General features: G+C 42.8%; 1 protein-coding gene across 2 annotated transcripts in view; it reads left to right on the top strand.

Moving 5' to 3' along the window:
- SMYD3 (SET and MYND domain containing 3) overlaps positions 1 to 17,043 on the top strand; it is a 1,191,717-nt gene that overhangs the window by 161,817 nt on the left and 1,012,857 nt on the right. For both annotated transcript variants that reach the window (XM_077283161.1, XM_077283160.1), the window contains exon 2: positions 7,873 to 7,936. In XM_077283161.1, coding sequence (XP_077139276.1) covers positions 7,873 to 7,936 — 64 coding nt within the window. The remainder of the gene's footprint in view (positions 1 to 7,872; positions 7,937 to 17,043) is intronic.

Below are 17,043 nucleotides of genomic sequence, written 5' to 3'. Positions count from 1 at the left end.
TTTGGTTAAGTGGAAGGGTTATGGTCAGGAGGATAATTCCTGGGTGGTCGCCTCCGATGTTCATGCGACTGATTTGGTCCGCGCCTTCCATAGAGCTCACCCTGATCGCCCTGGGGGTTCTCGTGAGGGTTCGGTGACCCCTCCTCAAGGGGGGGGTACTGTTGTGGATTCTGTTTGTGGGCTCCCTCTGGTGGTTACTGCTGGTACTGGGTGACTTTGGTGGGTTGCGGCCTTTGGTTTCCACCTGTCCATCAGAGGCTGGGTGTTTCCTATTTTACCTGGCCTTTCTGTCTTTTCCCTTGCCGGCTATCAATGTGTTCAGATGTGCTCTGTTTGGTTCCTGCCTGCCTACCTGCTCCCAGATCTTTCAGGATAAGCTAAGTGCTGATTTTCAGTTGTTTGGTTTTTGGTCCAGCTTGCTTAGAATGTCTCTATGCTAGCTGGTTGCTCTAGTGGACTGAGGTTCTCCCCATGTGCCATGAGTTGGCACATGGGTTCTTGTAATCTCAGGATGGTTTTTTGATTAGGGTTTTTTGCTGACCGCTCAGTCCCCTTTTGTATCATTCTGCTTTCTAGTTTTCAGCGGGCCTCTATTTGCTAAAGCTATATACATCATCTCTATGTGTGTGCCTTCCTCTCATTTCACCGTCAATACATGTGGGGGGCAACTATACCTTTTGGGGTTAATTCCTCTGGAGGCAAGTGAGGTCTTTGTTTTCTCTGCAGTACTAGTTAGCTCTTAGGCTGGTGCGTGGCGTCTAGAACCAACGTAGGCACGCTCCCTGGCTATCTCTAGTTGCGTTTGTCAGGCGTAGGGCAGCGGTCAGCCCAGGTTCCATCACCCTAGAGCTCGTCCGATATTTGTTATACTTTGCTTGTCCTGTGCTATCCCTAGCCATTGGGGATTCATGACAGGTGCAGAGCATTATATATGGCACAGCTTTATGTGGAGCATCTATGGGACCATAATGAACGGTGCAGAGCATTATATATGGCACAGCTTTATAAGGAGCATCTATGGGGGCCATAATGAACGGTGCAGAGCATTATATATCGCACAGCTTTATGTGGAGCATCTATGGGGCCATAATGAACGGTGCAGAGCATTATATGTGGCACAGCTTTATGTGGAGCATCTATGGGGCCATAATGAACGGTGCAGAGCATTATATGTGGCACAGCTTTATGTGGAGCATCTATGGGACCATAATGAACGGTGCAGAGCATTATATATGGCACAGCTTTATGTGGAGCATCTATGGGGCCATAATGAACGGTGCAGAGCATTATATGTGGCACAGCTTTATATGGAGCATCTATGGGGGGCCATAATGAACGGTATGGAGCATCTATTTTTATTTTTTAAATTCACCGGTAGCTGCTGCATTTTCCACCCTAGGCTTATACTCGAGTCAATAAGTTTTCCCTGTTTTTTGTGGCAAAATTAGGGGGGTCGGCTTATACTCGGGTCGGCTTATACTCAAGTATATACGGTAAACATAATAAAATGGTACGTAAAGAGTTAAATAAAGACACACACACACACACAAAATCTGCATTAGGCCGGGGTTACACTTGCGAGAAACTCGCACGAGTCTTGCATCTCAAGACCCGGCACTGCCACAGGCACTCAGACACTCCGATCCCGAATGCCTGCGGCAGTGCCAGGTATTGAGGTGCAAGACTAGTGCGAGTTTCTCGTAAGTGTAACCCCGGCCTTAAACGCAATGTCTGTTTAATTTTTAAAAAATTGAAAAAAAAATGGCATGGGTTCCCACGCAATTTTCTGTGCCAGAGAGGGAAAGCCAGCGACTGACTAGGGGGCTGATGTTTATAGCCTAGGAAGGGGTTAATACCCATGGGATCTTCCCAGGCTATGAATATCAGCCCGCGGCTGTATATTTAACCTTTACTGGCTATTAAAATAGGCGGACCCCCCAAAAAAGGACGTGGAGTCCCCCTATAATTAATAGCCAGAAAAGGCTATGCATACAGCTGCGGGCTCATATTAATAGCCTAGGAAGAGGCCATGGATATTGCCCCCTGGCTACAAACACCAGCTCACAGCCGCCCCAGAAATGGCGCATCTCTAAGATGCGCCAATTCCGGCATTTAGCCTCTCTCTTCTCACTGCCCTGTAGCGGTGTCATATGGAGTAATAGTTGTGGGGTTGATGTCACCTTTGTATTGTAAGGTGACATCAAGCCGGCTTAGTAATGGAGAGTTGTCAATAAGACAAAGAATCCATTACTAATCCTATAGTTGGTAAAGGGTTAAATAAAGACACAGCCAGAATAAAGTATTTATTGAAATAAAACACCACACAGTTTCCCATCTTTATTGTACTCCCAATCCATGCAACCCCCTCGATCTCCTGTAAAAAAAATAATAAACCAACAGTATACTCGCTGTTCCGACATAGTCCATTTAATAACGAGTGTCCCACGATGATCTCCCCTCAGGAGATGTGACCGCTCTACAGGGCCTTCAGTGACAGGAGATAATGGCTCCTGCAGTGTTATCACTGAGGGTTCACTGGAGTTCATGCTGTCTCTTTACGGCACTGCTGCGTGAGAATTTTCCTACACAGCGGTGCCGCAAGTGACAGCGACCTCTGAGTGATATTCTGCGGAAGGATGCCTGCCATTATTGTATCACCGGAGCCCCTGGAGAGCAGTCACATTTGCCGATGTAACAGCTCTCCACGGGAGATCATCATGGGATACTCGTTATTAAATGGATTACATCGGAACAGGGAGTATACTGATGGTTTATTATTTTAGTTTTTTACAGGTGACCTAGGGCATTGGAGATTAGCTGTTTGGTAAGTATGTACTGTATGTGTGTGTTTGTTTTTTCTACACTTGAACACAGTAGCCAGATGATGGGACTACTACTGTCCCATGATCGGCTAGTTGTCACTGTAGCAGGCATAGCCGGATGGGACTAGTAGTCCCATCGGACAATCCCTGCCTACATACAGACAAGCACACACAAACACAGCCCCGCAGACTCCCGCACACACACAGACACCTGCACATATACACCGCACACACATAGTCTCCGCTCAGACAAACAGTCTCCGCCCACACACTATTCCTCCTCCCGTTCTGCAGCATTTCTTGCACGCAACTCCACAGCAAAACTTCAGTGGAAGTCAATGGGTGCAGAAACGCTGCAGATCCGCAAAATGAATTGACATGCTGCGGAAAATAAAATGCTGCAAATCCGCGCATATTTTTCCACAGCATGTGCACAGCAGTTCTCAATTTCCCATTGACTAACATTGGTGGTGCACTACACTGCGGATTTGATGCAATTCCGTGCGGCCAAAACTGCTGCGGAAACTCCGCATCATGTGCACATAGCCAAATTTAACACTGATGTTGCTCCTGCACCTCCCTAAAAGGAACGTGCCTTAAATAGTTATCGCCTCCCAGCTATTCGTTGATAACACATCAGGAGTACGCACGCTACCCCTTTAAGAAGCGGGGAGTGTGCACCCTAAGAATGCTGCCAGGAGATGGTGCGCAGGCCCTGGGTCACGGGAATCCGAGGACACAGCTGTAGGATGGAGCATGTCGGCGTCTTGTCCAAAAGGAGGGAGAGGAACCATGCAGGGATGATGCCTTTAGGCATGGATTTCTGTAACCTCAATTCAGATGAAAAGGACACTCTCAGAATATTGTGTTATATATCTGCCATATGTAAGTTACACCCTCAGGCCACTTTCATGTGACTGCATTTTCGATGGTATATTGCCTTAGAATTTCTGTATAGAAAATCTATAATGTACCACTGTTTTGAACCCACTACTGTTATTGACTAACAAATAGTGTTGAAAATATTCACCATAAGGCTGCCATCACACTAGCAGTATTTGGTCAGTATTTTACATCAGTGTTTGTAAGCCTAAAACCAGGAGTGGGTGATAAATCCAGAAGTGGTGCATATGTTTCTATTATAGCTTTCCCCTCTGTTTGTTCCACTCCTGGTTTTGGCTTACACATACTGATGTAAAATACTGACCAAATACTGATAGTGTGACGGCAGCCTAATGCCTTGGTCACACTTGCGAGTGCAATGCGAGAAACTCGCAAGAGTCTGTCCCATCAATACCCTGCTGCCGTCACTCAGGACTGCAGTGTGCTGCTCCATTTATTTCTATGCAGCTGAACGCTGCGGTCCCGAGTGCCGGCGTCAGTGCCGGGTGTTGATGCGAGAGACTTGAGCGAGATTCTCGCATTGCACTCGCAGGTGTGACCCCGGCCTAATACTTACCATCAAAAAGGCCTTAGGTTCTGTTCATAGTCTGCCCTCTCCAGAGATAGATTATGCAACTGCTTTAGCCTGTCAGGGTATGTGTCCATGTTCAGGATTGCATCAGGATTTGGTCAGAATTTTATGCAGGTAAAATCCTGACCAAATCTTCACCTGAGGTCACTGGCAGATCACCTGCGTTGTTCTTGCGTGTTTTGCTCATTGCAAGGACAGGCTGCGTTCTGAAAAGACGCGCCGCATGTCCATTTCCGCGGGTCTGCCGCCTATGTCTTTTAATGCATAGTGGAGACGGGATTTCATGAAATGCCCTCCACTATGCTGTAACATCTGGACGCTGCGTGTTTGAACCTGTGGCTCAGTGCAGCGTCAAACACGCAGCGTTTCCTGAGCGTGAAAACATACCCTAAGACGTCACACAGCAGGCAGCAGTTACTGAGATGAACCATCTTGGGAACAGAATTGCCAACTTGACTTTTTAGTTTTTCTGGACAAATTCTGAAAAAATCATGGCCCAAAAATTTTTTAAGAACACATTTTAAAATCATAATAAATTATCATGATTACAAGTGATCCATGTCTACAACTCATAATTCTGATATGAGGACATCAGCTGCATTTATTGTAAATGTAAAATGATGATAATTATAGTCAAAATAATCTGTATAAGTTTCTTCAGCTTCAAAAAAATCACAAACACCTCTGTATTTTGAAGGACTGTCCTGGAATTTGTGGATGGTTGGCAGCCCTGCTTGGGAAGCTTTGAGCAGAAATTGTGTGATGAGATCATGTAGCAAGCCGTCTCAATGTCGATAAAAAAAGGGTGGTAGAGAGGGTGTATAGTACCGTACATGACAGTGATCACATAGCGCAGGAAGGGGAGTCACACCAACATCTGAAGAGGAATACATCTTTTAAAAATCCAGGTACTCTGCGCTCCAAACTGTAGAATTATAGGCTATGAGGCTGACCATTAACCATAAATAAATGTGATGCAACACAAAAGTAGTAGAAAATAATAGACCTAATACTGCAAATGCTAATGGGATGACTGCTGTGAGTAGTGCAACACTTATGTTCCTTAAAAAGCATAATGCATTTTCTATGTAATGGGTTCCATACACAGAACAGTAGTATCACCAGTTTGTTCTATGACTTCCTTCAAGATAAATTATAGAGCAGATTAGAAGAGAAACTGTATTTCCACGGAATTTTTGATACTGTCTCTCTGGTCGGTTAATTGCTTCCTCATTAAAAATGTCTTATCTAGCTGCAGAAGATAATTTCTGTGACAACATGAAAAGCTGATGCTGGAGATAAGTCTGCACATCTGGAAGATTTTATTCTGTTATAAGAAATGATCTCTTCCGTCTTATAGTGCCTTATGTCACATAAAATTACACGAACAAAAGAAAAATGCACTAGTAGGAAGGGAAACCTTTTTATCTGCAAACAATGAACACAAATATCTGTCCACTCGTGTGTCCATCGTCTAGTCATACAATGATTGGGCATGTGGAAAATGAAATACCCAGAAATATTCTGTACATTATCCATAGAAGTTTATTGGACAGATGCCGATATTAATGGCTCTGTACATCTTGAAGGCTGCACAGATGTGGAGCATGAGGTCTGTGTCACCTTAGACAAGTTCCAGAAGTGTCTTATGGTTTTTTCCGCCCATACTTTTGGCAAAGTATATCTATTGTAGATAAATATACGGTAAACTTCTATGTTACCAGAGTGTGAAAAACACAAATTGAGAAATGGAAAGAATATGGCCTACACCTTTAATATATAATGGTCTCCGTGCATCTGTAGGTGCTACCCATTTGTAATTCACCCTCACAGCAGAATGATGTTTGGTGGTATCTACTGTTCAGCCTTAACTGGGAATAATGAGATTGCAAGCCTAGAATCTGCTATATAATTGTCTAAGGGTCACTTCCTTCTGTCCTTCTGTCTGTCATGGATATTCATTGGTCTCGGCCTCTGTCTGTCATTGAAATCCAAGTCGCTGATTGGTCGCGGCAAAACGGCCATGACCAATCAGCGAAGGGCACAGTCCGGCGGCAAATGGCCGCTCCTTCCTCCCCGCAGTCAGTGCCCGCTCCATAATCCCCTCCAGTCAGCGCTCACAAGGGTTAATGGCAGCGGTAACGGACCGCGTTATGCCGCGGGTAACCCACTCCGTTACCGCTGCTATTAACCCTGTGTGACCAACTTTTGACTTGATGCTGCGTATGCGGCATCAATAGTTAAAAGATCTAATGTTAAAAAAAATTTAAAAAATAAAAAATCGTTATATACTCACCGTCCGTCGGCCCCTCGGATCAGGAACCGGCCTTTTCCGCTCCTCGCGATGCTCCGGTGACCGCTCCATGCATTGCGGTCTCGCGAGATGATGACGTAGCGGTCTCGAGAGACTGCTACGTCATCATCTCGCGAGACCGCAATGCACTCTTGGGACTGGAGCGTGTGAGGAGCATCGGTAAACGCTTAGCTTGGATCCAGGGCCAACGGAAGGCGAGTATATAACTAATTTTTATTGTAATTCTTTTTTTTTAACAGGGATATGATGCCCACATTGCTATATACTGCGTGGGCTGTGCAATATACTACATGGGCTGTGCTATATAATACGTGGGCTGTGCAATATAATATGTGGGCTGTGCAATATATTACGTGGGCTGTGCAATATAATACGTGGGCTGTGCAATATAATACGTGGGCTGTGCAATGTACTACATGGGCTGTGCAATATAATACGTGGGCTGTGCAATATAATACGTGGGCTGTGCAATGTACTACGTGGACTGTGCAATATACTACGTGGGCTGTGCAATATACTGCGTGGGCTGTGCAATATACTGCGTGGGCTGTGCAATATACTACGTGGGCTGTGCAATATACTACGTGGCCTGTGTTATACACTACGTGGCCTGTGTTATACACTACATGGCTTGTGTTATACACTACGTGGGCTGTGTTATATACTGCGTGCGTGGGCTGTTATATACTACGTGAGCAGTGTTATATGCTACGTGGGCTGTTATAAACTATGTGGCTGTGTTATATGCTATGTGGGCTGCTATACACTCCGTGGGCTGTGCTATATTCTACGTGGCTGTGCTATATACTCCGTTGGCTGTGTTATATACTACGTGGCTGTGCTATATACTCCGTGGGCTGTGCTATATACTCCGTGGGCTGTGCTATATACTACGTGGCTGTGCTATATACTACGTGGCTGTGCAATATACTATGTGGCTGTGCAATACACTACGTGGCTGTGCTATTTACTACGTGGGCTGTTATATACTACATTGCCGGCCACGAACAATCAGCGACAGGCGCAGTCCGGCCGCGAATTGGCGCAGGATTTGAACCATGCTTCGCTAATTGGTCGAATCTTGTGTATTGAATGTATTATTCTAAAATCTTCATAAATAAACTACATACATATTCTAGAATACCCGATGCGTTAGAATCGGGCTACCATCTAGTTCTCTATAATTGTACAATTTAACTGTTAGCACTATGCAAAGAGTATAATATTTCTGATGTAATAATTTTATTTCCATTTGTTTTTAGAAGTGAAAAACTTCAGCGATGCTCCCAGTGCAAATTTGCCAGATATTGCAATTCACTCTGCCAGGTAGGTAACTACTTTGAAAATAGGGGTTGTCTGATATTAAAGCAAATCTATCAGCTTCCACAATACAAACTGTATACACTATATTATTGAATAGATCTTTTAGATTTGAGGAGAATGGCACATTTAGTGTGAAAATACTGAGCATAGATATTTCTAAATCACATAGTTCAAGATGCAGCAAAAAAAAGTATAAATTCGAATAAAGTATTAGGAAATATCTCTTCTCACTATTATATAGACCATATATTCTCTTAGGATGAGCGTGTCATCTTATATATATATATACAGACATTAATCCTTTTTTACTTACATCTGAATTAATAATAGCAGTTACGCTCATTTTTTTGTACCTGCTCTAGTAGTGGTCTACTGGCTACTTCCTGTGATAAGCACACTACCTCTCACCACTAAAGAACACGCAAAGCAAAGTTCAAATTGTCGTGGTTTATTTTGGAGAATTCCCACAACATATTTTACTTTTTTTAGCTCCACATCTCTTTATTTCGTACAATAATATTACTATTCACGTTTTGTCATTATGATTTTTAAATATTGTTTTCAAGCTGCAACATGTGACATGCAATTCGTGACCTCAGGTGAAATGTCACATCTGGGTCATATGATCCTTTTGACCTCTTGTGTTTCACGCACCTTATTTGAGTGCTTTGTCTATGTCTGTCTGCCTATGCTGACTGTATCTTTATCATGGTTTGTCCTGATGAAGAAGTTATATACTTCAAAACGCGTTGACGAATAAAGCCACCTGAAATTGGATTTACATCCTTCATTTTTTTCTCCAAGGCAGTGCAGAATAACTAATTTGTTTCTCTAGGTCTATGCAATCAGGGTAGGTGGGCAGAAGTTGAGTTAAAGGGTGTGTGTTAGTAGGATCAACTCTCCTAAGCAATCTATACGGGCATGTAAGTCATAGAGCATTGTATAATATGATACCTTGATATCTGCGATCTGATGTCTTGCTCTAGGGAAATTCATGGTTTTTTTTTTATTATCCAAATGGGCTGTTAAGATCTATGGGCCAGACACAGATCTCCATGAGAATCTGCCTCCAGCACATACTTTTACCCCTTTCCGACATCGGGCGTAATAGTACGCCAATGTCTTACTACCTCCCTTTGATGTGGGATCCGGCAGAGAGCCCACATCTTTCCCAGAACATGTCAGCTGTTTTGAACAGCTGACATGTGCCCAGCACAGCCGCCGGTGGAATCACGAACCAAGCGCGGCTTTTAACCCATTAGATGCCGCAGTCAATCTCTGACAGCGGCCTTTAACAAGTGTTTCAGGCAATCACGCCGGAAATCCTCCCACCGGTGACCTCTGTCACATGATCGCGGGTCACCGGCGGGTTGGCATGACAACCAGAGGTCTCTTGGAGACCTCTACGGTTGTCACTGCCGGCTTGCTGTGAGTGCCGCCCGGTGGTCGGCGCTCATACCAAGTGAGTAATTTAGCTACATACAGGCGATCTGATCATCGCTTGTATGTAGCTGAGCTGATCGGGTTATGGCAGCTTCTTGTCTCCAATGGAGACTATTGAAATATGCCAAAATTTAAAAAAAAAGTTTTTAAAAATATATAAACGTTCAAATCACCCCCCTTTCGCCCCATTCAAAATAAAATGAAGAGAAAAAAAATCAAGCATACACATATTTTGTGAGAAAAGAAGAAAGAAAACCACTGAAGAGACATACACACCACCGCTCTGTACATATATATAAAAGGTAAATTTTATTGACAATACCAATTAAAAACAACTAAAAACAATGAACAATTCCACCCACGATGACCTGGAGGAAGACACATGTGGTGTTGAAACATGTCGTCCATAAGGGATTGAAAGTATGCAATATTGTAACAGAAGAAATCTGGAACTTTTTTATGGATAAATAAAAGGTATATTTTACTCTACCATTGGACTGAACGCTGGAGAAACAAAATGTTTTTTCTTTACATGTGTGGATTTGCCCCAGTCCGTTTTCCATGCGAACTGTAACCACAGGTTGGATGTATTCCGGTTTCTTCAAAGCGATAAGCTGGCTTTGCCAAAAACTCTTTTTTATATACTTTGTACACACAATATTACCAACCCCGGCTGAAGGGTCATCAATAAATATAAATACCCAGAGCGAACATGGAGCAATGCAGACACACCAATGATTGTTGCATGCAATATACAGGGTACAAAATAACAAAAAAATGTTAAAACATGTGCCCGCAGTTGAAGCTGTGCATGGAATCAACACCTGCCAGCCAAAAATTGACTGATGGACCACCAATGCATAGACACCAGCACATGTAAGCCCTGAATGCACAATGCCGCAGTAGGCTGAAAACCGCTAATAATGCGTGGAATTAATAATAGCTCACAAGTCCAGCCCAATAAGGAATTGAAAATCCAAAAACTAAACCGGGGAGGAGAAAAGATCAGGATTCAGTGTGGGGGAAGCCCAACACGTGTCGCCGTTGCACTGACGGCTTCGTCAGGGGAAGTGTAAGGTAAGTCATCAATACAGCATTTAAATACCTCTCGATAATAGTCGGTCAGTGAATGCAGGTGCACGGGAGGCCGGAACCAGAAATGACTTCATCAGGCATGAACTGCAGGCAGACGTCTCTGCCCATAGTGTCCAATGCGCACGCGCCAAAGGTGTTCAGTGCGGCACATCGGAACACAGTGAGAAACATGTCGAGCGCAAGCGCAGAGTGGAAGGACCAAAGATCAGGCACATGAGATAAAGCAAATCAGTATTTGACTGGTAACCAAGCAAAAAAGAGACAAAATACATCGGGGCAATTACAAAACGTATAATGGGGAAGTAGAAACCAAGACTATAGCTAATAGGGTAATATATTAATAATATATGTATAAATGAGTAAACATATAATACTTCCCTTTCCCTTCCTTTTTATACTGAATAATGCAATTAAATTAGTTTTCTGGAGTCAAGATTTATTAGCATATTCTTTATTATATTTATGCTTGAAAAAAACAATAATACACAGAAAAAGCCCCCCATAACAACCATAAGGTCTATGGTACATAGAGCTATACATCTAGAAAGATATACAAATACGTATAAACACACGCAAATGCATGTATTTTAGCAAGTAAATTGATGCGCCACGACAACTGCCGCATAATAGAAAAGTCCACCGTGAAAAAAGTCCACGTAGTTCGGGATAAGGGGCATGTTATGCATAGTAATTAGGTCCAGATATACCCAAGCACTAACAAATAGCCAGAAGACGGGCAGTCCCTACCAACTATGTAGGAGATAGATAGAGATAATCAAGGGTACCCATTGTAGCCAAAACATTGGCATAGAGAAACCTATTATGAACATGAAACACATATGGGTATCAGAACTACATAATGACAAAATCCCAACATATATGGCGGGAACAACCGCAAATCATTATAAGATAAAGCCCGGAGAAAAAAAGAGCCACAGAGGTCCTTAGGATGTGAAGAACCAAATAATGACAACCAAGACAGCTGGAGAAAAAATTACAATCACAGAGTAAGCATTGTATAGCCCATCAAAGATGGAAAAGAAATCTTCGCAACTATTGGTACATTGGCCCCCAAGGGCTACCCTGTATTAAATTCAAGAAGCACATGCAAAGCATCATTTATACACTATATAAATGTCCAGAGCGTGAAGGTAGGACACAAAACTCGAACTAGTATATATAAACACTAAATAGGTCTAAAGAACCACAAATGAGTATAATCCATAGATTTTATTGAAGAAAAATAACCAAACAATGACACAAATAGTTAAAAGGAGAGCCACAGGAAACCAATACATGGGACACAGCAAGCCCAGCACACCAGGAAACTGGAAGTACCATATATATAAGTAACAGATCAATGCCAAGTGAAGTGCATATAAGCAGGCTAGACAGAGTCTGTGCAACTGCTAAGGAATTAGCGCTTCACTAAACCCAATAAAAGTGAGTAAAGTGCAAAGTGCAAACGAGGCCAAGTAGGACCAAAAAGCTTAGAATGCATAAATAAATATGGACATGATGTACTTACAAAGAAACCTGGATGTGCACAGCACGCCGGTCCCTGCCGCCCCAACGCACGTTTCGTCGAGACTTCTTCAGGAGGCGTGCATTGGGGAGGGGGTTCTTACTATTTAAGCAACTGCTGGCCAATCAATCTGAACGCAATATAATTGATACACAGACGTGCACCAGTAATGGGTACACAGTCCACTGCCATTTACATCACATCCGGTAATCACGGTGCATGCGCCGCTTCCATAGACACCAGCAGGGGCCACCACGTGATCGGATATGGAACGCAAGCACCGAGCGCCGTCATGGAGACGGCGTCCCAGTACAGCGCGCCGAGTGCCACCCACATGCTGACCCGGCGCCACAGAAGCGGCGCATGCGCACCCCGGACAAGAGGTGCGGATGGCCGAAGAGGCTACAAGGGAACGTACATTACATGGAAATGGGGGAGAAAATCTACCGAGAGGTGAAATGAACAATATCCACTAAATACAAGTGTAAAAGTGACACTAATGTGCATACACAATACATCAATAATTATAAACTGAACTATGCTAATAGTGTGCACAAACGTTAAAAGTCAATAAAAAAGAGAACAATGTATAGTGATGTGAATGGATAAAGGTTTGAAACAACCATAGAATTTGCAAGATAACATAAATATATAAACATGCATAATACACGTTAATAAATACTAAAAAGCAAAGGTGACCATAACATATGCAAGACCTACAAAGACATATATAAAAGTACATAATGCACTTAATAAATACAATGTGCACAAATAACGAAAACGTATTAATAACAACCCACAGCGCAAATTTCAGCAATTTTGCTCCCTCCAGGACCATAAAGTAGACTTTTTCTCCAACACGGCCATAGGCAATTTCAAAGTGCAAGGCAGGAAATATCAGTCGTAAATCAATAGGTCAGCACTAGAGATTTAAAATAAAACAAAGAATATACATGAATAAAGTTATAAATACATAAAAAAATTTTTAAAAAAACCCCAACCCCATAAAAAACGTGAGAGATGTCTCAAAGAAATGATCCAAACCCAAATCCCTCATTTAGGCCACCAGGAGCCACTGTATTAAGGCGGTATATCCAGCGGCTCTCTACCCTTGCCAATGCTCTAAATAGATCACCACCACGTGGACCCAGAGAGACCTGGTCAATAGCTTTAATTCTCAGTTTGTTGGCATTACATTCATGATGAAGGAAAAAATGACGAGGCAGCGTTTTTAGAGAACTCAGGTCTTTAGACGTTTTGGCCTTCTCTATGTCACGCACATGTTCTCTTGTCCTAATTTTTAACTCACGGGTTGTCATCCCGATATAAACCTTATTGCAAGGACATTGCGCGTGATACATTACGCCTTTAGAGGCACATGTGAGTCGGTGGCGAATTTTAAAAGATCGGCCACCCTGAAGATTAGAGAACTCTTTACTTTTAACATGATTCTGACAGCCTTTACAAAATGTACAAGGGAAGAAGCCATGTAATACATCACTTGCTCCTTTTACCTTGTCCCTATCAGACGAATAGTGACTTTGAACTAACAAATCCCGAAGATTATCAGATCTCTTGGCTGTAATAGATGGCCTATCAGGTAGGATGGTATTCAGAATAGAATCAGATCGCAAGATTCCCCAATGCTTGTTGATAATTTCAACAAGCTGCTTCCACTGGCTGTTAAATGGGGTAATGAGTCTCACCTGTTTATCATCTTTGTCCTTATCTGAAGTACGATAGAGGAGATCATTACGAGAAGTAGCACACGCTCTCTTATAGCCCCGACGGATTTGTCGATGGCTATAGCCACGTTCTCTGAAGCGGCAGTATAAATCACGAGCCTGATTCGAAAATTTATCCTGACTAGAACAGATCCGCTTAATTCGTAAATGTTGTCCAATTGGGATACCATTGATGGTAGACTGACGGTGTGAAGAGCTTGCATGGAGCAAAGTGTTGGTGGCAGTAGGTTTCCGATATACATTTGTTTCAATCAATCCCAGCTCAGAGACACCAACATCAAGATCCAAAAAATTAACCTGTCGGCCATAGGAGAAAGTGAGTTTGATATTCAAGTTGTTCCTATTGAGCTCAGCCATAAATACATTCAGTTGATCAACTGTCCCCTCCCAAATGAAGAACACGTCATCAATATATCTAATCCAGTGGTGCACCTGCTCAATGTGCACCACTGGATTGGCAAGGAAAATGTCCCTCTCCCAGGCGCCCAAAAATAGATTGGCATAGGACGGGGCACAGGCGGCCCCCATGGCGGTGCCCTGAAGCTGGAGATAAATCTGATCAGAAAACATAAAACAGTTATGCGTAAGAATGAATTGAAGTAACTGTAAAATAAAATCAGCCAATGGTTTATCAGTGTCTCCAGCCTCAAGGAACCAGGAGACCGCCCGCAGCCCGTCCTGATGCCTAATAGATGTATATAAGCTCTCAATGTCGGCCGTCACGAGAACCATATCATCATGGATAGTGAGACCGTCAAAACTGCGCAATGCTGCCGTGGTGTCCTGTATAAACGAAGGGAGAGTATTAACCAGGGGTTTGAGATAAAAGTCAATGATTTTGCATGCTATTTCACAGATTCCTTCATTCCCAGAGACAATTGGTCTTCCTGGAGGATTAGTGGGGTCCTTGTGGACCTTAGGAATGAGGTATAGGGTAGGCATCCTTGGTTTAAGGCGTGCCACCGTATCTAACAATTTTTTTGGAATGACTCCTGTTTCAAATGCATGCATGACTATCATCTCAAGATCATGTTTAAACTCATCAAGGGGATTATAGTATAGCTTTTCGTAGCAAGCTTTGTCACTCAATAATTTTTGGGCCTGCTTTTCATATAGACCATTAGGCCATATGACCAAGTTGCCCCCTTTGTCAGTCTGTTTGATAGTCACATCTGTCCACTTTTGAATTTCGTTAATAATTTGGTATTCACTACGGCTATTACAAAAATGTTTAATGGAGCATAATTGTTTGATGTCATTAGAGACCATCTTAACAAAAACCAAATGGAAAAATGGGAGAAAGATGTGTGTGAAAGTAAAACCAAAAAATATGAAAGAGATCGTAATGACTATGAGTCAGGAAGAATATTTAGGTGGCAATATCGTAAAGAGAAAAGGGGTATATCATCTAGGAGTTCGTCCATGTCCTCTGTGTCATCCCTCTCGAGTCAAGTTTCTATACAAAATACAGATGGAACACGCCCCTATAATGTGAAAACTCGCTATGGTGGAAAATGGAGTAATCATGGTCCCTCCAAAAAACAGGGCTCAAAAAATGAACAACCAAAGGTAATTAATCTATCTGATCGTATTTTAACCCCAGAGCAGGAGGACCTCTTACAACGGGGCCTAACGTTTTCTCCTGCCAAACTTCTTGATCCCTTTACAGCGGTAAAAGACGTTCATCTCTTCGCCCGCAAGCTTATTCTTAAAAGATATCATGAAAGACCTCCTTCTATGTCCCAGTCTGATTTGACTGAGGATCAACAAGTGGTGGCAATATTGGAGTCTTTATTGGAGGAACAAGACTCTGCCCCGGTGAGTAATTTTCCTACTCACCTGCTTAATAAATCCAAGAAATTTCCTCCACTCAGTACATGTCCCGCAGTTGATGTTTTTGTTAAGATGGTCTCTAATGACATCGAACAATTATGCTCCATTAAACATTTTTGTAATAGCCGTAGTGAATACCAAATTATTAACGAAATTCAAAGATGGACAGATGTGACTATCAAACAGGCTGACAAAGGGGGCAACGTGGTCATATGGCCTAATGGTCTATATGAAAAGCAGGCCCAAAAATTATTGAGTGACAAAGCTTGCTACGAAAAGCTATACTATAATCCCCTTGATGAGTTTAAACATGATCTTGAGATGATAGTCATGCATGCATTTGAAACAGGAGTCATTCCAAAAAAATTGTTAGATACGGTGGCACGCCTTAAACCAAGGATGCCTACCCTATACCTCATTCCTAAGGTCCACAAGGACCCCACTAATCCTCCAGGAAGACCAATTGTCTCTGGGAATGAAGGAATCTGTGAAATAGCATGCAAAATCATTGACTTTTATCTCAAACCCCTGGTTAATACTCTCCCTTCGTTTATACAGGACACCACGGCAGCATTGCACAGTTTTGACGGTCTCACTATCCATGATGATATGGTTCTCGTGACGGCCGACATTGAGAGCTTATATACATCTATTAGGCATCAGGACGGGCTGCGGGCGGTCTCCTGGTTCCTTGAGGCTGGAGACACTGATAAACCATTGGCTGATTTTATTTTACAGTTACTTCAATTCATTCTTACGCATAACTGTTTTATGTTTTCTGATCAGATTTATCTCCAGCTTCAGGGCACCGCCATGGGGGCCGCCTGTGCCCCGTCCTATGCCAATCTATTTTTGGGCACCTGGGAGAGGGACATTTTCCTTGCCAATCCAGTGGTGCACATTGAGCAGGTGCACCACTGGATTAGATATATCGATGACGTGTTCTTCATTTGGGAGGGGACAGTTGATCAACTGAATGTATTTATGGCTGAGCTCAATAGGAACAACTTGAATATCAAACTCACTTTCTCCTATGGCCGACAGGTAAATTTTTTGGATCTTGATGTTGGTGTCTCTGAGCTGGGATTGATTGAAACAAATGTATATCGGAAACCTACTGCCACCAACACTTTGCTCCATGCAAGCTCTTCACACCATCAGTCTACCATCAATGGTATCCCAATTGGACAACATTTACAAATTAAGCGGATCTGTTCTAGTCAGGATAAATTTTCGAATCAGGCTCGTGATTTATACTGCCGCTTCAGAGAACGTGGCTATAGCCATCGACAAATCCGTCGGGGCTATAAGAGAGCGTGTGCTACTTCTCGTAATGATCTCCTCTATCATACTTCAGATAAGGACAAAGATGATAAACAGGTGAGACTCATTACCCCATTTAACAGCCAGTGGAAGCAGCTTGTTGAAATTATCAACAAGCATTGGGGAATCTTGCGATCTGATTCTAT

This window comes from Ranitomeya variabilis, chromosome 2, assembly GCF_051348905.1.
Source record: "Ranitomeya variabilis isolate aRanVar5 chromosome 2, aRanVar5.hap1, whole genome shotgun sequence".
In the NCBI taxonomy this organism is placed as follows: Eukaryota; Metazoa; Chordata; class Amphibia; order Anura; family Dendrobatidae; genus Ranitomeya; species Ranitomeya variabilis.
The sequence above is the reverse complement of the archived record's forward strand: the minus strand, read 5'-3'. Positions and strand labels throughout refer to the sequence as shown.